At 38.7% G+C, this 25,002-nt stretch overlaps 1 protein-coding gene and 2 non-coding genes across 5 annotated transcripts in view; 2 read left to right on the plus strand and 1 right to left on the minus strand.

The window, feature by feature from the left end:
• Positions 1 to 24,387, minus strand: part of GATAD2B (GATA zinc finger domain containing 2B) — a 108,467-nt gene extending 84,080 nt beyond the window's left edge. For 2 of the 3 annotated variants that reach the window (XM_075562418.1, XM_075562409.1), the window contains exon 1: positions 24,213 to 24,387. Coding sequence is in view for 1 of the 3 variants with exons in the window: in XM_075562427.1 (XP_075418542.1) it covers positions 23,261 to 23,262 (2 nt within the window). In the remaining 2 variants the exon portion in view is untranslated. Of the gene's footprint in view, positions 1 to 23,260; positions 23,282 to 24,212 lie in introns of those variants that run through there. The other variant, XM_075562427.1, reaches the window with a different exon arrangement.
• Positions 3,117 to 3,243, plus strand: LOC142437905 (small nucleolar RNA SNORA77). The gene has a single exon (XR_012782407.1). It is a non-coding gene; the product is annotated as a small nucleolar RNA SNORA77 (small nucleolar RNA).
• LOC142438267 (U6 spliceosomal RNA) lies at positions 10,695 to 10,798 on the plus strand. Its single transcript, XR_012782679.1, has one exon. It is a non-coding gene; the product is annotated as a U6 spliceosomal RNA (small nuclear RNA).
• Positions 24,388 to 25,002: the final 615 nt, after the last annotated feature.

A 25,002-nucleotide genomic window follows, 5' to 3' on the forward strand; every position in this document is an offset into this window, starting at 1 on the left:
ATTGCTAAAAAGTAATGAGGAAACGGAAATATCTCATGACAAAGATGGACTTGAAGAACATTATGCTGAGTGAAGTAATTCAAATGCAAAAGGGTAAATACTATATAAGACCATTGTTCTTTTTATTTTTATTTCAAAATCAAGAAAATATTTTCCTATCAAAATGATTACCTAAGTAGAAGGGAAAGTAATTAGATGATGAGACAGGGATAAACTTAGGTGCAGGGAAAGATAATATACTACAAGGAGGAGAGAGGGGGGATTTACATAGCAGGCCATCAATTTTTTTCCTTCAACAACTTACCAAGTTTTCCAGGGTTGTTTTTTTTTTTTGGGGGGGGGGGGAATAGCATATCCTTAATGAGGGGGAAAGCTATCTGTAGAGTTTCGTTCAATTATTGTTGTAATGTGCTGTTGAGTTCATCAGGACTCACAGAAACCCTATACAAAGGAAAACTGCCCCACAGAAATATTTTTGATTGTTTTCCATAAAAGTTTCAAAACCAAAATGGATTTTCAACAATTTGAAAATACCACTTGACTTTTCAACCACAGTACTATTACAATTTTTAAAAAAAACAACACCCTTCCCAAAAAAAAAACCCACCTCACTGCCATGAGTCAATTCTAACTCACAGTGACCTACAAAACAGGATAGGATGCCCTTGTAGGTTTATTGGGACTATAAATCTTTGAGAGTTGGAAGCCTCATCTTTCTCCTGCAGAGTAGCTGGTGGTTTCAAACTGCTAACCTTGTGGTTATCAGCCCAACTTGCAACCACTACGCCACCAGGGTTCCTACACAATTTGGGGCCGGATAACTCCTTTTTGTGGGGCATTCTCCTGTACACTGTAAGATGCTTAGTGGCACACCAGGCCTCTACTCATTAGATGCCTGCAGCACAAGCATTTTCATTTTCAATAGCAAACATCTCTATATATTGTAAAAATGTCCTCTGGGGTGCAAAACCCTCCTAGTTGAGAACCACAGTACTAAAAGTAAACAGTATCAACTTGATTTTGTTCTCAAATAATTTTGTGGCTGGCATCACTAGGAGTCTCAACCCTGCCACTGAAAACAACTACAGGGTTGAGACTATTAGTGATGGGGGTGGTCATGGCTAAGGGCTAGATGGTTGATGGGAAGAATCCCTGTGTGATGCTGGCAGTTTCAATCTACCCAGGGGCCCTCAAAAGACCTAGCAATCTGCTTCCAAGCACTGATAGCCTTGAAAATCCTTCAGACTACAGTTTTACTCTGCCAACCAAGTCAACTACAACTGCTTATTGGTTTGGTGGGTGGGGAAAAAATACCTTAAATGGCTTCTTCGTGCAGGTAAAGTTTTGGTAGTCATCTTTTAAGGTTTTCTTTTGTGTGATAACAAAAATCAAAACCAAACTATCACTAAATTGACTCCAAATCATAGGGACCCTATAGGACAGAGTAGAGCTGCTCTAGAGAGTAAAAAGTCAGCCTCTTCTTTCTCACAACAATCAAATGGTATGGGGAGGAGGGAAAAAAACCAAGCAAATGGTAGAAAAGAAAAAACAAACACTGATAAGCAGTAAAGGTGTTTTTCTTATTGCTGCAAGAAATCAAACCAAAGAGAGTTAAACAATCAAGGGAGATATGTCTCTAAAGGTTTCTTGACAAGGTAATGACTTACCTTTGAATTTAAGATACTTGGTAGTCCTATCTTTCTTTTCAGGTCCTATCTTTTATCCTAGCTCCAGTTACCCATACCTTTTACCTAAGTATTTCCTAAGCTTGGCAAATCAGATGGGGCAAGCGTATTACTCAGAGAGGTCTTAAGATCTTGACTTTGGAAATAAGAAAGGCTCTTTCACTGCTGGCACCACCAAGGAAATCTCTAAATAGTAAAGAAGTACATGAGATCAGGTATGAAAAAGATATCAGTTCCTAATAAGATCTACCTATAAAAAGCTGAACACCTAAAAGTTGTGTAGATTTATTTACCATGATTTTAAAAAGTAACTGCTGAGGCTGCTTATGTAAAAAACCAAATACCTAATGGTTCCTTGGTTTGGAGGTTAGGATCACAGTAATATGTTTATGGTAATAATATGGCCTAATGTTTAGGTCTTCTGTTTTTCCTCCTACCCACTGCACAGCCGCTGGTCTTAAAAGCTAGCAAAGGTGAATCCAAAACACAGTAAGTCTAGTCACTTGGCACAACAAGGAGTAGTCAAGGATAGGAAGCTAGGGAATGTGTTGCTATCTCCTTTGCCATGAGACCAGAATTGGATGGTGCCTGGCTACCACTACTAAACGTTTGGATGAAAGACTGATCAAAAGCGGGAAAGCGCAGAACCAAATTTCAAATCCTCATAGTCTATAGAGTCCATGGATGGTATATGAACTCCTGAAAATACAGTCCTGAAATTATCTTTAAGCCTTAACCCAAAAATTTCACTCAAAACAATCTTAAAACTGAATAGTTTAGCTTAACTAGTGGGAAAAGAAAGTGAGCATTATCTAAAGATAATGGAAGAAACTGACAATTCTTGGATCAGAACCTTAGGGGTAGTTTGTTAATGAGAGAACTATTCAGAAAAGTAGAGTGAGAGCAATTGTTTAACTCAAAGAATGCAATCAATATTAGTAAATTGTAGATGTAGAAACTACTGAATTGTGAATGTTTTGCTTTATATATTCAACAAAATAAATACAATTTTAAAAATTAATAAAATTTAGAGAAAAAAACATTGCTAACACTAAGCAAAAACACCAAACAAGAAGTGGATTCTCCACTCCAAAAGTAGGGCAGTGTGTGAGGATAATCTGAAACAAAAAGTTAAGTAGGAAGGACTATAGAAACAGAATGGCTTTTAGACTTTTAAGCGTATATAGGAAAATTTTCAGATCCAAGGGAAGCAATTCCCAATATTTACTGAAATATTACTTGCATGAGTTTACAAGATATAATGCTAATACTCAATTTGCATATCCATAATTTCTTTGGGGGGAAAAAGGTCTTCAGATTTGACATTTTACGTTCATTGCTTTTAAATCCAAAAGAATTTTATTAAGATCTCTTTTGGAAGGGTTTAAAAAGAAATTCATTTTGATTTGATTAAAAAATTTTATGACTACTGCAGACACACTCTGCACCCGGCTGCCAACCTCAGCCAGGTGCTTTTTCTGTCTGCCAGAGAAACCTCCCGGCTTGCTGTGAGTGTCTTGGCCTATCTGAGGCGCTACAGCTCCCCGGGGACATGTGAAGAAAAAAAAAAAAATTTTATGACTATAGCTTTGAAAACTTTTAAAACATTTCATAAGGAAGAAAAGATAAAGAGAGCACTTGAATAATCTGATTTTATCTTTTCCAATTCTACTAGCATGATGAGGATGATTTTATGCAATCTGAGAGGGTGTATAACAAAAAAAACAATTAACTCAAGTAGAATTACCTGACTTTTGCTACTTCTAAGTATCTCAGATTACCAGTAGAGTACAATGGAAAGATGAGTGCTTCTCAGGGAAATGGCTACTGATTACTAATTAACATTTTTCTAAAAATAAAAATGATACCATGTTGGTCTGAACTGGTTGCAAACATCAAAGTCAAGGACAAATTTTACTAGCCCTTTAATGCTGTGTTAATCTTTCTTAACTTTGAAAGGCATAACCAACCCCTAATCCTAATAAGTTGATCATAATTTCCTTCACTTGTTGCACATGAAGCTTTAAAATCTTCTTGCATTAAAAAAAAAGGTAAAACAAATCTTCTATTAAGGCAGGCTACGGTACTACATAAGAACTCAATGCACCAGTTTCAACTTACCTACAGGTTTAATTTAGGGCACACTTAAGAATTTCTCTCACTCACAGCCTAAAGACTGCCTGTAATGAATTCAAATCACCACCACCTACTATCTAGGTCAAGTCCAAAAAACTGCACCCAAGTTTAATATATCTTAACATTAAAAAGAATGTTTAAAAAAATAAGTAAAAAAAATTTTAAAGAAAAGGAGGCTTGTTGAAGATACCCTTACTTGAGTGATAATGTTTACATATTCAAATACTGCACTGCACTCAACTATAGCTAAAGTGCCTTCACAGTACAGTGGTTGAAGCCATGTAGGCACTAACCAACAGGACATGGTTCAAACCCTCCCTAGGGGGCAGGTCTATTCTGTCCTATAAGGTCATCCATCATGAGTCAGAATCAACTTAATGACATTGCTATTTTAAACTGCTGCTAGCAAGCTTAGAATTTGTTAATAACAATAAGCTACGAAAATGCCTATCTCAATCATGCATCAAATTCAGACTTACTCAACAAGATGCAACTCCTACTGGGCAACCACTTTGAAACTTCTGTGAAAAGTATATGGCTGGTTTTCCCTTGATCTAAAAGTCCTTTCGAAAACACACAATCTGGGCAAAATATATGAGAAATATATGAGAAAGGCAGGGAAACTAGAGTACTGCAAAAGATACAACCAGAACAGAATAAATGGGAAGTACAACGTATTGTAAAAATGTAACCACTATCACTAAATAATTTTCATAGAAATTGTTCAATAAAAATATAATTGTTGTGTAAACTTTTACCTTAAACCGTAAACCACAATCTGGGGATAGCTATCTCTTAATATAAATGTTCACCAAATAATTGTTCACTCGCCCAGTTATACCACCATTAATTTAGAATCAGAATTCTTCTACACATCAGAGACTGGGCAAGCTTTTATATAAAGGGCCAACAAGTAAGTATTTTAGACTTTGCAGGCCTGACAGTCTCTGTTGTGACTACTAATTCTGCGGAAAGAGCAAGATAGTGAATATTTTATGCTTTGTAGGCCTTAACGTCTCTATTGCAATTATAAGACCATAGCTTGTAAGAGTCACCATAGACAGTACATAAACATATATAAGTGCAATAATAAAACTTTAATTATGAATAAAATTTTAAGTGCATGTCACAAAATATTCTTGATTTTTTAGCCATTATACACTTTTTTTTAAAGTAGAACTCCCAAATAAAATGATTTAAAAAAAAAAAGATCCTGGATCTATATTCATTGATTTTTACAAAACACTTCAAATTTACAAAATCATAGAGAATAATATAGCCAATACTCATTTACTTATTACTAACTAGCTTAAGAAAGAACATCATAAATAAAACTGAAACCTTTTGCATAATTTTCCCAATCCTACTCCTTTTTCCTCAAAGATAACCATTCTACTGCCATGAAATTTTTTGCACAATAAGAATATTTTTTGTGCTTGACACAATGGATGGAGTTACGGATTGTGATAAGAGTTATACTAGCCCCCAATAAAATGATTTTACACACATATATTTTTATTTTATTGACAAATAATTCACATTTCATACAATTCAAAGGTTTAAACAGTCACTTTAGACTGCATATTTTCAAAATACTTTTAATTTTTACAGGATACTATAAAAATTTCATGGAAATGTGAAATTCAGACTGCAATTTTTTATAAACTTTTTGAAGCACCACTGTATGCGTAACTTTATGCCTATTAAAATGTTTTGCAAACTTTTAAGGTTTTACAGAATTATATCATATATATTCACACTTTTTTCTTTAACATTACAGCTTGATATTTATCCATGTTGGTACATGGAACTAATAATATACAGAATGCCAAATATGAATACACAATTTATTTTCTATTTCCTATGCATTCAACAAATCATTCACATTATATGGGCAGCACGACTGTAGATATAATCACTACAACAGTGAATAAATTAATTATTTCTTCATGTAGTTTATTCTGAAGGCTACTAAGCATTTTACTTTATTGATTCCACATCTCTATGCCAAAGTAAATCTCAAGAGTAGCACTTGTCCTAATTTTACCCTAAAAATTAAGGAACCATTAATTTAAATTGAACATACTAAATTCTTTCCCTTTCAATAAAGTTTAAAGGTACTTTTTGTTTAAAGAAAATTCCTGACATACATTTCATCCCAAATATGAGAATCTTATCTTTTTTAATTGTATTTTTACCAAATATCAGAATCCTTAAGCTTTCAAGGCTTTTAAAGTAAAGCCCACTTCCCGCTACCTTTATTCTAGCTAGCTTGTATGATACAAGGTCATTAGTTCTGTTTCTTTTTATCACTTTCAAAACCAGTGTCAAGCAATAAGGAAGATACAGACCAGCACTGGATCTAAATTACTTTATCAATTACAGAAAGGACCATTGCTTCTCCGCCTTTTGGCTAAGATCAAGTGCAGAAAGGAAATACTTGTAATAATCTAAAACTTACCAACAAAAAAATCTCACTAAATATTAACAGGTCCAAAAAGACAATCTTGGCAGTGTTTTTGAACAGGAATCAACACAGACAGATATCACCACCAATAGCAACAAATAAATAAAATCTTCCTCATACACTTTTAATCTCAAAAACAGTAACTAGGAAGCCAGCTCACACCCTTAAATTAGTAAAATTCCCTGTCACTCCTTAATATTTCTCATTTTACTCCTAGCTGTTGGCTCAGAGAATGGGATGAAACGAAGAACCTACCGTATATACTTGTGTAAAAGCAGTTTTCCAGCAAAAAAAAAAATGTGCTGAAAAACTGGGGTTCAGCTTATACACGGGTCAGTGGTACTCAGCAAGGTATAACGTCTCACTGGGTCTCCCCCTTCCGCCCCCCCCCCCCCCCCCCCGCAACAGCCCGAGCGCCCTATGACATCTTTGAATAAGCCTTTTAAAGACCATGTGGGAAGGATGTGGCATGAATGGATGTCGTCATCTGGTTAAGCCCAACTAACAAAAGGAGGAAATTTCATGAAACCTGACATAGAGTTAATAGCAAAGTGGGTTCCAGATGCATGGGAAGACATTCCAGAAGACATGGTGCGACGTGCCTTCCAGAAATGTAGTATTGGTAATGCTACGGATGGCAGTGAAGACTGCGCTTTGTATGAAAATGACAGCAGTGATGGTGAGGACGGCAATCTCAGTGAGGACAGCGTCTATGATGACCTCACACCAGCTGAAGCTCTGCACTGGGATACGGATGATGATGAGGAATCCAGTTTTGAAGGATTTTAACTCTACATTTTAGCTTGGTTGCTGATTGAGCTCAGGGAATAGTACTCTTAAGGTATCATTGTTGATACCTTATTGTTTTTGTTGAACCTATTTTCCACTTACTGTGCTGGTTTACTAATGTTAAATGACTTGTCCTTTTATTTATATTTTTATTTAAAATAAATATTTAAATACATTACCCCACTGATGTCTCAATTTTTAGTAATTTTATTTTCATGTGTTTTGATTATTGAAACTCACCAATAGCTTCTGCATTTCCCACCCTAGGCTTATACTCGAGTAAATCAGTTTTCTGGTTTCCCAGGTAATTAGGTACCTCGGCTTATACTCGGGTCGGCTTATAGTCGAGGATATACGGTATATATGTTTATGTTCGTTTTGCTTATTTCTTGGAGGGAGTGATGGTGACTGGTATCCTGAAGACAATAACCCTACTCTAGTTAGGTGGAGGTCTACCAGTAAGGTCTAAAACTAATTGAATAAAATAATCACGTTCACATTTTAAAAAGAGGAATAAGATAAGGAATGAAACAAATTTAACTCATTAGAGGAGGGAAAGTAATCAAAAAGGAAACCTAAGCCTTAAAAGAAATTTGGTCTCATCCACTTTAACTGCTCAGTAACAAGGCCCTGTTGATGTAACAATGTTTGACTCTCTACTTTCTTTCTGTCTAATGGGAGTTCAATTCAGACTCAAGTAGGAAAAAAATGTTTTAAAAATGATGATGGCAACAAATATCCAAATGTGCTGGACACAATATATGTATTTATGAATCATAAGAGTTGTACAAGCCTACAATAAAATGTTTTTTTAATGTTAGAAAAAACATTTTTTAAACGTATATGCCTTTGGCCCAGTAATGACACTTATAGGTGTTTTTCCTACCTATACGCACTAAAAATGTATGACAATGTTTATAGGTTGTTTCACTGGAACACTGGTATTCTAAGAGGATATTAAGAAAATTACAGTATATACATGCTAATACAGTCATTAACACAATGGCACCCATATATTATATGTTTACATATATATCTACACACATACACACAAGGGGCATGTACTGCACAATTAATGAGCCTGAGGTCGAGTCAGCCTTCCTGATTGTGTACCCTAGATCTGAAATTTACTAAATGAGTGACCTTAGCAGCAAATGACTTAGCTCTCTGCATTGTTTCTCATACCTTCCAATTTGTAAAGTGGGGAATGAAAGCATCTACCTCTAGAGCAGGGGTCCTCAAACTACGGCCTATGAGCCACATGCAGCCCGCTGAGGACATTTATCCAACCCACTGGGTGTGTTTGCCCCGTTTGCTTGTTGTTGTTTTTTTACTTCAAAATATGTGCAGTGTGCATAAGAATTTATTCACAGTTTTTTATAGTCTGGCCCTCCAACGCCAGTCTGAGGGATAGTGAACTGGTCCCCTGCTTAAAAAGTTTGAGGACCCCTGGATTCTAGAGTATTGTTAGAATTAGATAAGTAATGTAAACTGTATACAACAGGGTTTGACACACAGAAAACGTAGTAATCACAAATAAGGCAACAGAAGTTGGGATAAGTGCAAATAGATGGGATGAAGAGAGATTTTACTATAATTTTTCATTTGGTAAACTAGTCTCATACTTAGATCCACGTTGCAAAAATGTTGAATAAAGGCACAGTTCTCACTTTTCATACTTTATACTTCTCACTGACTCACAGCAATTAAAGTCAAGGTAGAACTTCCCCAATAAGTTTCTGAGATGTAACCGTTTACAGGAATAGAAAGCCCCTTCCTCCTCCCTCAGAACAGCTAGTGGTTTTGAACTGCTAACCTTGCAGTTAGCAGTCCAACACACAACCACTACAGTACCAAGGTTCTTCTACAGTACCTACTTGAGGTGTTTTGAATATTCCTGTTACTCAGCTCATAAACATTGCATCTTACATTATAGTTATGTAATACATGTCTTTATTCCTTCACTGAGCTACATCTTCAGGACTGTAGCTGCTGTTACTTATCTTTTTATATATGCTATAAAAATCTATGTATATGTCTTTGACATAAAAAGGATATGATAAAGATTCTTGGAAAAAAAGGAGGCGGGTAAATATTCTTTGAGCTGATGGGTCTTTTTAGTTCCCTATAACCAATGAGTTTAAGTGGTTACCAAAACAAACAGAATTCTACAGGCAGGAAACAAAGGATCCAAGGTTTTTTCTTAATCACAGTGAGTAACAGCTATTTTCCTAGATTACACTGGTCTAGGGCAGAGAAAAACTGGTCTAGGGCAGAGAAAAACAGAGAAAAAGTGTGGAAATTAGTCCGTATCACTCACTGGAGCCTCAGATTTTCTGACATACTATGATATTTAGGGCTACAATTAAAATTAAAAAACAAAACAAAAAATTACAAAACAGAATATATGAAAAAAAAAGCAATCAGCATTCTTAACTTAAACTGGTAGTACATAGTGTTTGCTCAATACTAGCTTAAAAGGAAAACAATAGCAATTACAATAATTAAAGAGCAAAAGGTGCAGACAGTAGGAAGAGTACGGTCAATTTACATGGTAGGGCAGTTACCATAACCAATAAAGAGAATTCCAAATAATTAATTAAGAGGTTTCCGCCTGAAATTTTTCATTTAAAGAATGAGTAGATTCTCTCAAGAGATTTGGGGAAAAAACGAACAAACAAGATATATTGTTAATTGAATAAAAAGTAGGATATGGAAAATTATGCAACCTATTGCATAAAAAGACAAATTAGAGCGCATACATATTTGCTTATATAAAATATGTATAAAGAAACTGAAAAATTATGAAAACTAGTAACAGTGATGGTAGTTTAAAACTAATCAGATTGAAACATTGGTGAAAAACTTTTGTGTTACCTTTAATTTTTTTAACCACATTTAAAACAATGAAGTTCAGCACAATATGACCAAGGCAGACACTAGGAGGTACATAAAAATAAAAGGCAACAATGCTAAATAGTATTATACATAATCCTGCATAACAGTAATAACAAACTTTGAATAGAGACATAGGTAGACTTCAAGGTTAACAGATATAAGAATGGCATATAGGAGTATATCCACAAGCACATAGGTTTGGAAGTGGCTATTTTAATTTTTGCAAAAAATATTTGTACATGCTCAAACAAAATAACCATGTTTATAGTAAAACACACGGGGGGGGGGGGCAAAGGTATGAAAACTTCTTGACCATAACCAAACACCTTCAGGGACTGAGTCACTGGGCTTGGGGTCACAGGAGCAAAGTCTTAAGAGTCTATCTAGATCAACTGGCATAATACAGTCTACAAAGACAATGTTCTACCATCCTACTTTGGTGAGCAGTAACTAGTTCAAAAACTTTCAAGTGGCCATCTAAAAGGTAACTATTGGTCTCTCTCCATGCAAAGCAGTAATAAGTGAAAATCAAAGACAAAAGGACAATTAGTACAAAGAACTAATGGACTAAAGGACATATGAACCACAGTCATCACAAACCTGAGACCAAAAGAATTAGATGATATCCATCTATCACAACTGACCACTCTGATCAGGTTCACAAATAAAGTCCTGGACAGAGTGAGAGAAAAATAGAGGGAAAAAAATGTTTAAAGCATGTGCTCACTTTATCAACACAAACACTAAAATTAGAACAACATAGAGATTAGCAAGGCCCCTGTGCTAGAATGATGTGCAAATTCATTAAGTGTTCCATATTTTAAACTATATAAATAAATGTAGATAGGGAGAGAGGAGGGCTATTGGTCTAGTTACAGATTGATGGAACACCAGAGATTATAGTTCAACCAAACAACAGGTCTATAAAATTAACAGTAACATTCATGAGGAATGTGTTCCTCAGAACAATCAAGCTTCAAGATCAAAATTTAGTATTAAAAATGTTCTCTATCTCCTAAATACACACATACACATTGAAAGCAGCAGCAGCAAAAGAGAAAAGTAGCTGCTAAGGCTATTTATGTACAACTAAAAACTTCAAGGGATTTGGGGGGGTTGTTTTTGTTTTGAGGAGGTTTAGGGTCATGGTTTAAAGGGACATTCCTGTTAATGGCCTAATACTCTTTACAGCACTGTTCTAGCTCTAGTTTGCTATGTAGTGCTTGGGGTCTTAAACACTTGCAAGCAGCTATCCAAGGTACAACTGTTCTCTAGTCACATGGACCAAAAAAATGAAAGTGTCAGGAAGAGGAGTAAGAAACAGAATGTATGGCTAATTAATAACCCTATGAACTGCCTCTTTTTTGCCATGAGCCCGTAAGACGTGAATGGTGCTCAGCTACTATTATTGAATATTTTGGTCAAAGATTCTAGAGAGAAATCCTAATCAAATGGAGGACATGTGGTGGGAAATTTTTAATTCTCATGGAATGTAGACTTTCTGGAATCACGGAAGCTGAATGAACCTCTGAAACTAGTGCCCTGAGAAACTTTGAAATTTAAAACAAAAACATCCGCTAGCATCTTCTTAAACCCAAACAATAGTTTAGCTTACTTAATAAAAAGGTTTTGAGCACTATATTAACCATCTATATGAATCAAACTGACAAAAGCAACTCAAAAGTTTACATAGGAAACTTGGGGGGCTGGGGGAGTGAGTTCATGTTAGTGGAGAAAAAAGGCAGAAAATAAAGTTAAGAATGGGTGCACAACTTAAAGAATGTAATAATTTAACTAGAATTCTACAAGTAGAAATGTTGAATTAGATCAAGTTACGCTGTGTATTTGCTCAACAACTTTTTTTTTTAAGCTATATGGGGGTGCCTGGGTCTTACATGCTTGCAAGCAGTCATCCAAGATACAACTTGTCTCTATTGCTTGGAACAACCAGAAGGAGGAGAGTCAGGAGAAGAGAAAATGGAATATGTGGCTAATTGCCTCCATAAACATTGACTCCTTCACCATAAGACCAGAAGTGGATGGTGCCTAGCTATCATTATTGAATGTTTTGATCAAATATTCCATAAAAGAATCCAATCAAGAGGGGAAGAAATACAGAAGAAAACTTCAAATTCCCAACGAATACAGACTTTATGGAGTCATAGAGGCTAGATGAATTCCTTGAAACTACTGCCCTTTAAACAAAAATATAGCCTGAAGTCTTCTGAAAACCAACTAACTTAAAGAATGTTTTAATAATAATAATAATAATAAAAGAATAACTTGGACTCATGATCTATTCTATATGGCGTCTTTAAAAAGTTCACTGGGAAAAAAATTTACCTTTTAATTGTTTCTCTATGAACTTTTTTCTTAAGATCAAAGGAGTCCTGGTAGACACAATGGTTAAGCGCACTGCCAACCTAAAGACCAGAGGTTTGAACCTACTAGGTGATTTGCAGGAAAGATGTGGCAGTCTGCTTCCATAAAGATCACAACCTTGGAAACGCTGTGAGGTAGTGCTACTCTCCTCCCAGGTGGGTCACTATGAGTCAGAATCAATTAAACAGTATTGCCTTTATGTGGGATCAGAGGGACCCAACTGACAGCAACCTGAAAGATTAGATAGAAACTTTAAGGGGCAGTGAGCTTAATGGGAAAGAAACATCTCAAAAAAGGAGACTGTTTGCACACTTAAAAGAATATAATCAACAAAACTGAACTGTACATGTGGCAACTTGAATTGGTTTTTGCTATGTACAGTCTCAACAAAAAACATTAAATAAATAAAATACATGAAGCATGAAAAACCTGATAGAATGAGAGATGTATCCCCAATTTTACTTGGAAACTATATATATCTTTGGCAATAATTAATAGACTAATTATAAAGAAAATTAGTGAGGGCATAAAAATCCTGAGCTATATTATTAACCAACTTGAGTTAATTCATATTTAAAAAAACATTTCATAAATAGCAAAATATGTTATTTCTCAAGTTAAATAAGGAATAATCACCAACATACACTAAATGTTGACTCATAAAACATACCCTAACAAATTTAGAAATGTAATCATTAAAAGTATATTCATTGGTAATAGTGAATTTAAGGTACTGAATTTAAGGTACAATTACTATCAAAATGTTTTAGAAAATCTCTCATTACTTGAAATTTGAACTGCACACTTCAGAGACAACCTAGGAGTCAAAATCTTGAGAAAAATTAGAAACTATTTTAAATTTAATTAAATGAATATATAAGGGACTTCTAAAAGTTCATGGGAAAATTACTTATCTTTTAATTCCACTTTCCATGAACTTTCTGAAGCAACCTCATACATCTCGGTATTTGTTCATCAAAGCTATGGAGGCAATTGTATAGGATTAAATACCTATATTAGGAAACATGTTCTCAAATCAGTAACACAGGCTTTCATCTTAAGAAATTTAAAAAAGAAAAAACTAAACCCAAAGCATGCAGAAGAAAAGCAATGTTAATGAGCAGAAATCAATAAAATTAAAAACAGACTGAAAGAGATAAACCATTGTGTTTAACAGCTCAGCAGCAGCCTGGTCAACAACCCATAAGCCAGTACCAGAGGAAGCAGAATGGAACTTATTCTTAAAGAATTGTAGTTGTTTGCTAGTGCTTTTTCTAGTAAAATCAACTACAAATTTGATTTAAGATAATACAGAATAAATATATGTCTAAATTAGAAATGATGTTTATCATTATCTTTTTTTAAATGACTAATGTTTACAGAGTTTATAGTTACTATCTGCCAGGCACAAAGAAATTAAGTAAGAAAAGTCCAAAGCTTTTCAGAAAAATCAGAAAGAAAAAAAAGTAAGGTGGCTCACTTTCAGTAGCTCATGGATTATGTGCTAAGCACCCCTGGTAACATGGAAATTAATTCTGCAACTTCAAAGGCTTGAGTTAATTCAGAGAGAGGGAAAAAAACTGAAAAAACCTCACTACCTCTAATATTTCCCTGCACCATAAAAATACCTTTATCTAGTCCTTGGCAACTTCAACCAAACTCAATCCAGAAAGTAGCACAAAAATCACACACACTGAATTTTTTTAAAAGTACAATTTTGTCATACTATTATTTACTCCCTCCTGTAAACCAGCTAGGAGAATTTCAAAATTAAAGACTGCCTAGCTTCTAGCCTTGTTTATACACTTCAGTGACATCCCTGATTTTGTATGTAAGGTCCTGACAGCAGAAAGTTGTGCAACAATCAAAATAGTTCATATTTAACAGATCTTAAAGAAAATGTTATACCAATGTTTAGGCCATAGTTCCGAGTCCTCAAGGTTTCTCAAAGATGCATTTGCTAATTATAAGATGTTCCTGTCCACTGCAAAGCACAGCTGGTGAAGTTTTCAATGAAAGCATTCCTTGGAAGTTTTCAATACAGAATTCAACTGGGGAATAGCTCTCCAAGCAGAAGAGAAAGAGCTACACATGCTAATGAAAGTTTAGGGTTGGACCTTAGTAAAACAGAGATCCATATTTTAGTGTCCATTTATCTAGAAGAAAATATCTAAACTCTAAATACTCAAAAAAAAGGAGACGCTTCAATCCACTTTAACTGAAGAATTGAGCATTTTCACTACTCGAATTATGAGAAAAATGGTATTAGAATTGTGCTCATATATTAATTTAACGACACTATAAACCACATTCAAGTACATGGAAAGTGTGTCATTGTCATTCACATCAAACTCCCTCAGAACCTACTGGCTCAACATCTCAAGGATCTTCTAGCCTAAAGTAAAGCATCATAAACTGTGGGTCAGGATCCCATATGGGGCCGCATAAAAAAATGTGACAACAATAAAAGGTTTCTAAATGTGCAATGACCAGAAATTAATTCAAAATCCAACTTACAGTGAATATGAGGTGCTTCTGGCAGCACTTGCTCTTGTTGCAAAAAGGACTTGCAGGTGGAACAAGATTAAACACCATTTCTAGCCATCCTGTCCATAAAGTAGCAACACATTTGAACCAACTGGTTCAAATTCTTTGATAACACATACAAATGTTAAGTGTGATTTGTAAACTGCCCCTCACTCTCCCTACCCCAAGTGTCATCCTGTTGGGAAAATCGTTTTTAGGACAAATGTCTAAGCTTTGTTTTAATGTCAAGTCTTTTAAAGGACTTTAAAAGTCTATGTACACTCCTCCCTTCTACCCTGCAGTCAGTCTGTACACTTCAGAGATAAAGAGTGGTGGACTTCAAAGTTTTCTTTTAAGTTTTTTTGCTCCTGGCTCACTTACAAAACTGAAACCTTACTCACCTGCTTCTAGCATGTTAAATGAAAGAAGGTGGGACAACAGCTCAGTTACTGATATCCTCCTGGGAACTCAATGGAGGTGAAGGGCAGGCAAGCCAATTTAGCAGTGCCATTTGCCTTAGAAGATTCAAAGGGAGGAAAATGGCAGCCCCTATTATCAACTGGTTTTTAAGACCAAATATCTCGCCTAGCCACTAAATGTTTTCTGGAAACCAGCACACAAAAGCACAGCCCCTCAGAGTGGCATTTAAAAATTCAACCCATAAACAATGTGCAGGAAAGTAGAAGAGCCTGGGAGTGCAGACTGGGGACCCAAGACCCATCTGTAGGCAACTGGACATTCCCTTACTGAAAGGTTGCCTGGAGGAGACAAGCCAGTCAGGGTACAATGTAGCAACGATGAAATATACAACTTTCCTCTAGTTCTTAAATGCTTCCTTCCCCCCACCTCCCACTATCATGATCCCAATTCTATCCTACAAATCTGACTAGACCAGGTGTACACTGGTAGATAGGAAATGGAAACAGAGGGAATCCAGGACAGATGATCCCTTCAGGACCAGTGGTGAAAGTGGTGATACCGGAAGGGTGGAGGGAAGGTGGGACAGAAAGGGGGAACCGATTACAAGGATCTACATATAACCTCCTCTCTGGGGGATAGACAACAGGGAAGTGGGTAAAGGGAGATACAAGACAGTGTAAGATATGACAAAATAATAATTTATAAATTATCAAGGGTACATGAGGGAGAAGGGAGCAGGGAGGAAGGGGAAAAAATGAGGAGCTGATACCAAGGGCTCAAGTAGAAAGCAAATGTTTATGAGGGCAACAAATGTACAAATGTGCTTGACATACAATGGATGGATGGATGCCCCCAATAAAATGAGTAAAAAAAAAATTAGAAGAGTCAAATGCAGCATTCTGAAAGCATTACTGAGAGCGCAAAGTCCTTAAAATGCTCTTTCATTGTCAAATAATTCTGAGATGGTCTGCTTCAACCTTTACCTAGTCTCTAAATCCCCCCCCGCCCCCCTCAAACACACACACACAGAAAAAAACTACTGGGTGGAATTTTCATCGTACACATTTTTCTTGCTAGGCAAGCATCTAGCAACTCACTGTGAGTTAGTGCACTCAGTGGCATCACCTGGGAAGGTTCTCTCTGATCACAGTGAATTTTTTTTTTAAAGCAGTTTTGCTGGAAGCTCGTTTTTGGTGATGGCTGATTTAAGACAACAGCATGCAGCTGTGAAATTGTGTTTCTTGCTTTGGAAAAATGCCAAGAAACTGCTGCGATGTTGAACACAGCCTACAAGGAGAGCACTATGGGAAAAACTCAAGGGTACAAGTGGTTTTCTCCTTTCAGAAAAAGTGAAATGTTAACTGATGACAAAACTCACTCTGGAGTCCATCAACTTCGCAAACAGATGAAATTGTTGATTCGAGTGCATTTGGAATTCATTCCACCAGGTCAGACTGTTAATCAAGCTTTCAATTTACAAGTTTTGAAAAGACTGTGTAACAATAAGTGACAAAAAACAGCCTGATTTGTGGCAGGCAGGGGGGCTAGTTTTGCCACAATGCACCTGTTCACGAAGCCCCAGTTTTTTGGCAAAAAAACAGCATGGCTCTCACCTTACTCACCTGACCTCGATCCGTGCAATTTGTTTCTGTGAATGAAGAGGGACAACATGAAAGGATAGCAATTTGACAACGGAGAAGAGGTGATGGAAAAAACAAGGGAGGTGCTGTCAACCATTCAAACAGATGAGTTTGAAAATTGTTTACAAGAATGGAATCAGATTTGACAAATGTATTAACTGTAATGGAGAGTACTTTGAAGGTGATAAGGTTGTTTTGTAAAAAAAAATTTAATACATAGCTTTGAAAAAAAATTATGGGTTTTTCGTACAATGTACATTTAGATATCCAGAGCTCTGGAAAGTCATACTGCAAAAGAAATTTGCTTTAACTTAACCCAGAACTTTTCAAAACCTTACTGATCAGACCACATAACTTTTTCTCCCAAGGCGTATTAATTACTATTGAAGGAAATTATTTTTAAAAAGCAACACAAAACCTTAAGCAAAATGCTGGTAAAATTGTCAGGATCACAGCTTTTGGAGTGAAGTAGATATGCAAGTAATTCAGATTCACTGATTTTTTAAAAATCGGTGAGATTTCAACAAAACGCGAACTTCTCTGGGAATCCATTTTCTTATCAGTAAAATAAGACACAAAATGTTCCTCAAGGAATTTTTGTAAAAACTAAAACTGTGAAAAAAAAAAAAACTAAAACTGTGCAAAGCCCTTCATTAAGTGCTCAATGAATTTACATTTACGTTTTTACAAATTCTCCCTACATTTTAGACTTGCAAAAACATATGCTTAGTCTTTTAAATTTGAAAAAAAATTAAAGAATTTAAAACTGAAGATTCTTGAGAAGTGTAACTTCTTCCCAGAGCTTTGCACCTTCTCACCCACTAGAACATGAGGGAAACCTTTAAATCTACACTTACTTCTAAACGTGGATATATCCACAACTTGTCTTACAGAATACTATTTACAGCTTCAATGATAAAGAGCCCCATTGCACCGAGTACCAAAAAGTCAACAAGTGGCTTAAAATAAATAAAAGCTCAGCATGTGTCTACATGTAATTAACAACTCTGGTTTGTATTACAGTTGATAAAGCACCTTTACATGAATAATCTCATTTGATTCACACAGAAACCTAGTGAAATAGATAACCAGCTATGGAGCCTCATTTCTAAAATGAGAAAACTAAGGCTCAAGACTTCCGGTGACTTAACCAAGTCACACAGATGATAAATGGCAGAACCAGGGTTTAAACCTGCTCTTCTGGACCCAGAACATATCAGAAGGGTTATCTTTAAAATTTTTGCAACACGTTCTGAACACTTTTTTTTTTCTTTAAGGGATTATTCTTTTAGTCAATTTTAAACAGCTTTTGGATGGTAAACACCATGTTAAAGACACTGGATAACATGGTACAAAGACATGGTATTTTTAGGGATGTTTACAGACTAATAGGGAAAGACGAGCAATATTATATATTAAGATCAAAGAAGGTGTATGTAGTCTTTTTGTGGATTAAAGTCACAAAAGGTTTCCCAAAAGAAGAAACATTTGAAGTGAGGTTTAGAAGCTGACACGGAAATTTGAAGAACTCTATATGCTGACACATAAACTAGTAAGAGAGTAAGAAAGCAAGCGCCAAGATCATAAAAGGCCTTAAGTACTGTATAAAGTTCAATTTTACCTTTTAATGATGAAAAATAATTGAATAATTTTGGGAAAGGAAACAGAATATTGATTTCTTTTAAACCATTTTGAAGACAGTATGATATAGTTTAAAAGTGGGCAAAACACTGTCAATGCAACATTCCAAACAAGTAGCACTGTGGGCTTGAATTAGACTGGCAGTGGAGGGCAGAAGGCATAGATTCAGAAATATTTAGAAAATGGGTAAGGAAGGTGAATCTGGCAAGCACACATTTCTAGCTTAGGTGACTCAATGAATAGTGAGTGTCACAAAAAGAGCAAATACTGAAAGATGTTATAAATGCTCAGTTTGAGGTATGAGATAGAGGCAAATATATCTAATTTATACTTCATAACAGACAACTGGAAGCAAGGGTCTGGAGTGTACCAAAGATGTGATAACATATGTTAATAAACATGTAAATGGCTGCTCAATTATCAAGTACTAGTATCATTTCAGTAGGAAAACTATCATTTTATCATCATTGTTTTACATAATACTGTCAGCTTTCTCAGTAGCCCGGGTGGCATAGTGGGTTATGAGTTGAACTGCTAACCACAGAGTTAGCCGTTTCTAACCACCAGCCACCCTACAGGAGAAAGATGAAGCTTCCTATGCCTGTAAAAAATTACTTTTAGAAGCCCACAGGGGCAGTGGAACCGTGCCCTATAGCGTCACTGTGAGTCAGAATTGACTCAGTGACAGTTGGATCCTATTATCTGCTTCTATTAAGATTATATCCAAGAAAACACTATGGAATAGTTCTACTCTGTAATATATGGGGCCGCTATAAGTCTGAATCAACTAGACAATATGTTTTACTATTATCATGTTATACTTTGTTTAGACAAATTTGGAAAAAGCAGTTATTTTCCCATTTGATCAACAAATACTGCTAACATGTACACTGTACAAGAAACTGTACAAAACAGCCACAAAAAAACTCCATGCCCTTATAGATAAATCATTAGAAGGAATTATAAGCACACAAAGACAAGTATGTTAGAAAGTTGTAAGCCCTTTTGAAAATAAAACAGCAGGGAGGGAGGATTAGGAGCAATGGGAAGGAGTGAAATTTTAAATAGGATTAGGATGAGACCTCTTTATTTAAGCAGATTTAAGGAAGGTGAAGGAATAAGCAGTTTGTATTAGAGACTGTGGGAGCCCTATTGGCAGAGTTGGGTAAGCAGGTGGGCTGCTAGCCACAGGTCAGTGGTTCCTATTAGTAGATCCATGAGAGCAAGATGAGGCGATATGTCTCCATGAGGATTTACACTCTGAAACCTATATAGGACCAACAAATCAGATTCTACTCAAAGGCAGCTACCGTATACACTCGAGTATAAGCCGGCCCGAATATCAGCCGAGGTCCCTATTTTTTTTTCTTGGCCCCTAATTTTACCACAAAAACTGCATTAAAAATGTGCTGAAAATCTTGGCTTATACACGAGTACATATGGTATTTGCCCATAAAAGAATAACTAATGTAAAGGTCCTAAGATAAAATGTGATTGATGTGTTCATAGGAAGAGCTAGATACTGGGATAGAGGAGCAAAACCAAGGATGAAAGAAATGAGAATTGAAAATATTTAGGACCCTTCACTCAAGTCATACAGCTAACTAAAGAGAAAAGTTAGGATTTGGATTTGCTCCAGGGCTCTCCAGGCCTGTGTTCCACTGCTCCAGCCTTCCTTTTATTAGCCTACCTGCTTCCCTCCAAGTTGTCTAAATACAAATACTCTAAACTAAGTTTATAACATATAACTTCTATAGCCCTATAATTATCATTTTGAACCATAATGCCAATTTAATAATTCTGATGTTCAATCTATATCTCACTAACATTCCAATTTGTAATTTAAGAAATTACAGATTCTACTCCCTGCACTGCACTGAATAAGGCAAACTCTTTGATGGCTTTCAGATTCAAAAAACAGAATCCTAAATTACTTTTTAAATGGATACTAGCCTAGTGTGAAAAGCAATGAGAATGACACAGAAATAAGGCTACATTGTCACATTCCTTAGTAGTTTTCCATTTAGTAACATTTAGTTCACATGTTGTCAAAGATGCTTTGCCTTTTTTCTAGTTACTATGAATGACTCTTTGAGGTCTAAGATTTGATTTCATGTTTCAAAAAATAACAAAATGTGTTCTCATTCATCTACTGCTTCTAATACAATTCAAAACCACCACCACCACCCAGTGGCTGTTGACTCATTAAGATCTCTTAACACAAACTTGATAAATCCTTGCCAGTTCAAGGCAATGTAAAGCAAAGGTTTAAATTTTAAGAGGGTAACACCCAAAATTACCATATCACAATCTAAGAAGTACTTCAAATAGGTTAAACACTAAATGACTCTGGGCTTATTATTCTCCCATAGATGAACTCAAAACTACGTACGACTATTTTATATATCCACAAGGGAGAGGGTAAAAGATGGGACACAGGAAGACTTACTCTTTAGGAACTTTCCTGTCACCAAAATCCTCAACCAATACCTACAGGAAAAGCTTCACAGTGATAACAGGATAAAATGAACACAGCTAACAGAGGCGGCTACTCCCCTCCACTCACCTCCCCACACAAAGCCAGTTATTTTAACAGAAACTAGATTTCCTTCTCTATCTTTTCCACATTTTTAGGACACCGGAGAACTGCAATTTCATGCAGCATTGTCTGCTACGTTGGATTTTTCCCTAGCCAGGGGTGGACAGCTTTAAGCAAAGGATAAATTTCTGAAGCCAATCTAGGTGTGTCTTTTTTTAACCCTCATTCCCTCCAAAATGCCTCAGAAAATGTCTGGCTATTGTCCTTTGGTCTGTAATAACACAGCGATTTAAGTACTGCAAAAAAAAAAAAAAATCCCTTGGTCCCACTTAGGGCTCAAATCTTACGATTTCTCTAGCAGGAGTTTTAATCAACCAAAGCTGGTTTGGATTTTCTCAATGAGCCAAGGAACATGAGCCTTTTTTCTAAGCTGAGTTAGCTAACATAGAATATGCCAGTCTAGAAACCAGGACAGCACAGCTGATGTTCCCCTACACATGCACCACCAGCTAAGTGGGTGGGGTAAGAAGCAGTAAATTGAAACTAGAGGACCCTCTGACTTATATACATCATAGAAGAATCTCTATTAAAGCTAAGCTGCTTCAGAGAGAACCCAGCATGTAATTAGCATGTGTTGACACATGTACCCCCTGTGTTTCTCTAACCCAACAAACCTGGAGGTCTTCCCAGATCCAGGCCAGTCTTTCTGCTGGCCAAAAAAATTGAGGGAGGGCACATTCACAAGGATGGGGAGGGAGGAGGAATGGGGTTTCTGAATGTAGTTTAATACTGTATAGTCTCAAAAAAAACAAAAAACCCCAAAACAACTGTATAGTCTGAGCAAATTCACACCTTGCTCCTCTCTGCCCTGTAGCCCTATGCTATACACAGCAGTTAGGAATTACTGCCAGTTTAAACTTCAAGGGCTGATCAGGAAAACTGGCTAAAACGTATTGTTCTTAGACAGCATCTTAATGCAGCCCCTATGCAGACCGCCTCTAAACAGGAAGTTAACAAACACCACACAGAGGACACACAAACCAAGGTGTTGTGAAAATGGATGCTTGTCTTGTCAAATCACCCCAAGTTGGGAAGTGTTCTTAAATAAGCATACATACGCGGGACAGAAGTCTTCGAAGTTTCACCTGGTCTCAAACTAAGTCACTCACCCTACAAGTCAGCCTTCTGATTTCCCTTAATTAATACTTGCCTACCTCATTCTTTACCATGATGCAACTGTATTTAAAAACCACAGTCCTCTAAAATCTGAACACACCTCTACCACTTCAGTATTCTCACTATCCGTGTAACATCTCCTAAACTTGAAAACTCTTAAATTAAAAACTACCCTCTATAAAGTCTATCCCCAAACAATCAAGAATTGACGGCTCACCAAAAAAGGCAACAAATGCACCAGCCTTTCCAACAGGTGAGGACTGTCCAAACAGACTGAGCCCCTCCATAGCATCACCATCCAGTCCATTTTCAGCACCTCCAGATGTAACCTTCCCAACCAGGTACGGGGGAAAATGCGCTATCCTAGGACAGTAGCTTATCAAGACTGCTGCCACAGCCAACAGAGGAATCTAAGTGGTTATCCGCCTTCGAGGAGGCGTTTAGCGCAATACATCAAAGAACGGGCAATAAAGTTAACTCTGAACTCCCGGACAGATTAATCTTCAACAAACAACCACCAAGCCGCCAACCAGAAAACAAGGCCTCTGCACTGGGAGAGGAGTCTACTAGAGGACTGAAGAACGGAGGTGGGAGAAATTACTTCCCACTCAGCAAAAGCAGACACTGTCCACTTAAAAAAATAATTAAAAAAAAAAGACACAAAGACGCACAAAAGCCTCAGCTCGTCTCCAACCCACATCTGTTAAAGCTACTGTTACTCCAGCGGCGGCAAGTCCAAACCTCTCGGGAAGCACCGCTCTTGCTCTCCTCCAAGCCGACAGCTGAGGAGGAGCCCCCCACCTTTCTCACACGCACACAAAAGCTCTCCACATCCCATCGCCCTCAAAATGAGGAAGCCGGTTGTCTAGATGACAGCAGAGGAAAAAGGCTGATCGCTCGTCGGCGTCCACGGACCACCCCGGCCTCCGGGGCCACCACCGTGGCAGCTCCAGGAACTCACATGCTGTGTTTGTAGGGAAGTTGACGCGAGGAAGCGCCCTCGCCCTCGCCCGCTGCCCGAGCCTTTGACTGGGGAAAGCTGCCTCCCACCGGCGGGCAGCTAGCCCTCTAGCTGCTTAGGGTCCGCGAGGGCAGGGAAGCAGAAAGTACTCCAAGTGCCGGCCCGGTTAGGGCAGGCCAAGTTCCAGCTCCATCGCCCCTCGGGCTCTACACTGGGAGCCGGCCACGGGTGTCGCCGCAGGCGGAGACGCGAGGCGGAGGAGTGCCCACCCGGGCCCGCAACAATCCCGTTCCCCTCCAGGCCGGCGAGGGGACCGAGGCCGACGAAATAAAGGGGGAAGGTTCTGCGCCCCGGATCCCGTTCCCGAAGGCCAGCTAGTTATCCCGGGCTGCTTTCCCGCTGAAGAAATGGTTCCCCCGTGCGTCCCATTCGCCAGCAAACAGGAGACTGCGAGAAGGGAGCGGCCCCCGCACCCCGAGGGCACCACAGACGGGGGAGAGTTAAAAAAAGGGGGGGGGGACTGCGCGCTGAAGAGGAAGGAGGGGAGCATGGCGGGCATGAAGCGGTGAGTGAACGCGGGGATGGCAAGGGGAACCGGGAACGAGGGAGGGGAGAAAGAGTAGGAGAGAAGCGAGGAAGGGACACGAGCTAGGGGCGCGCGAGGCCGAAGTGAAAGACCGGGGCGCGCGCGCGGAGGGGGAGGGGATGAGGTGAAGGGGGAGCGCGAGGCGGGGGCGCGCGGTGCCGAGGTGGGGGAGGGGGACGCAAGGCGGGGGCGCGCGGGCGGGCGGGCGGGCGTCGGCTCGCGGGCGCTTCCCCTCCCCCCGCCCCTCCACCTTTCCCTTCCCCCACCCCTGCCACCGCCGCCTCCTCCCAGCCTCTTTCCCTTCCTCACTCCTCACCGCCCCCGGGCGGGCGGGCGGCCAGGCTGGCCTAGGCCAAAGCTCCTCACCTGGCGGTGGCGGTGTAACTCCCGGCTAGCTCGCCTCTTTAGGCGGCGGCGGAGGCGTCGAAAAAGGAAGAGGCGACGGCACAGTGGGCTCCGGACCCCGCTGACTAGACCGGGGGCAGGGGTGGGGGAGGGGGGCGGGCCGGACCGGGGCGGGCGGGCGGAGCAGACACTGCGGTACAGACGGGGGCAGCGGCGGTGGCGGCGGCTGCACCGGCGGCGGCGGCACCACACAAACAAGGACGCTGATTGGGCAGCTGCCAAGCGCCTCGGCTCCGCCTTCACCACACGCCACGACGCCCATTGGACGGCCTAAGCCGGCCAACCCGCCCTCTTCTGCTCAGCCGTACCAATGAAAGACGGGATACCGAAACTGCACCCCACCCTTAGAGAGAGAGTGGTGGAAGAAGTGATGATTGGCGTACTAAACACCCAATCCTAAACGGAGGAGGGGGATGGTCTAGCGGGGGCGCGTTAATGGGTACCTCGGCCAGTCCCAGACACATCCGGGTCTTCGGCAGTCCATTAAGTGTCGGGGGTCAAAAAATCGCTTCAGGCTGCAACTTTACCTTAGAGACGTTTTGGTCCCCAGGCAGCCGCCGTACCCCACTCTCCCAAAACCGGGATTCCCCTTTAGCCCACTCTTATTCTTCCAATTCTAAAGATGGAGACTGGCGTGCTACATTGGGTTCTGCGATGGGTGGTGGTTCATTGCGACCGAATCCAAGAATTTCACGATAGAACTAGCATTAGGCTCTTGGGCCTAGCTGTCCGTGGGGCGTGGCCTGTCTCT

This window comes from Tenrec ecaudatus, chromosome 1, assembly GCF_050624435.1.
Source record: "Tenrec ecaudatus isolate mTenEca1 chromosome 1, mTenEca1.hap1, whole genome shotgun sequence".
Lineage (NCBI taxonomy): Eukaryota > Metazoa > Chordata > Mammalia > Afrosoricida > Tenrecidae > Tenrec > Tenrec ecaudatus.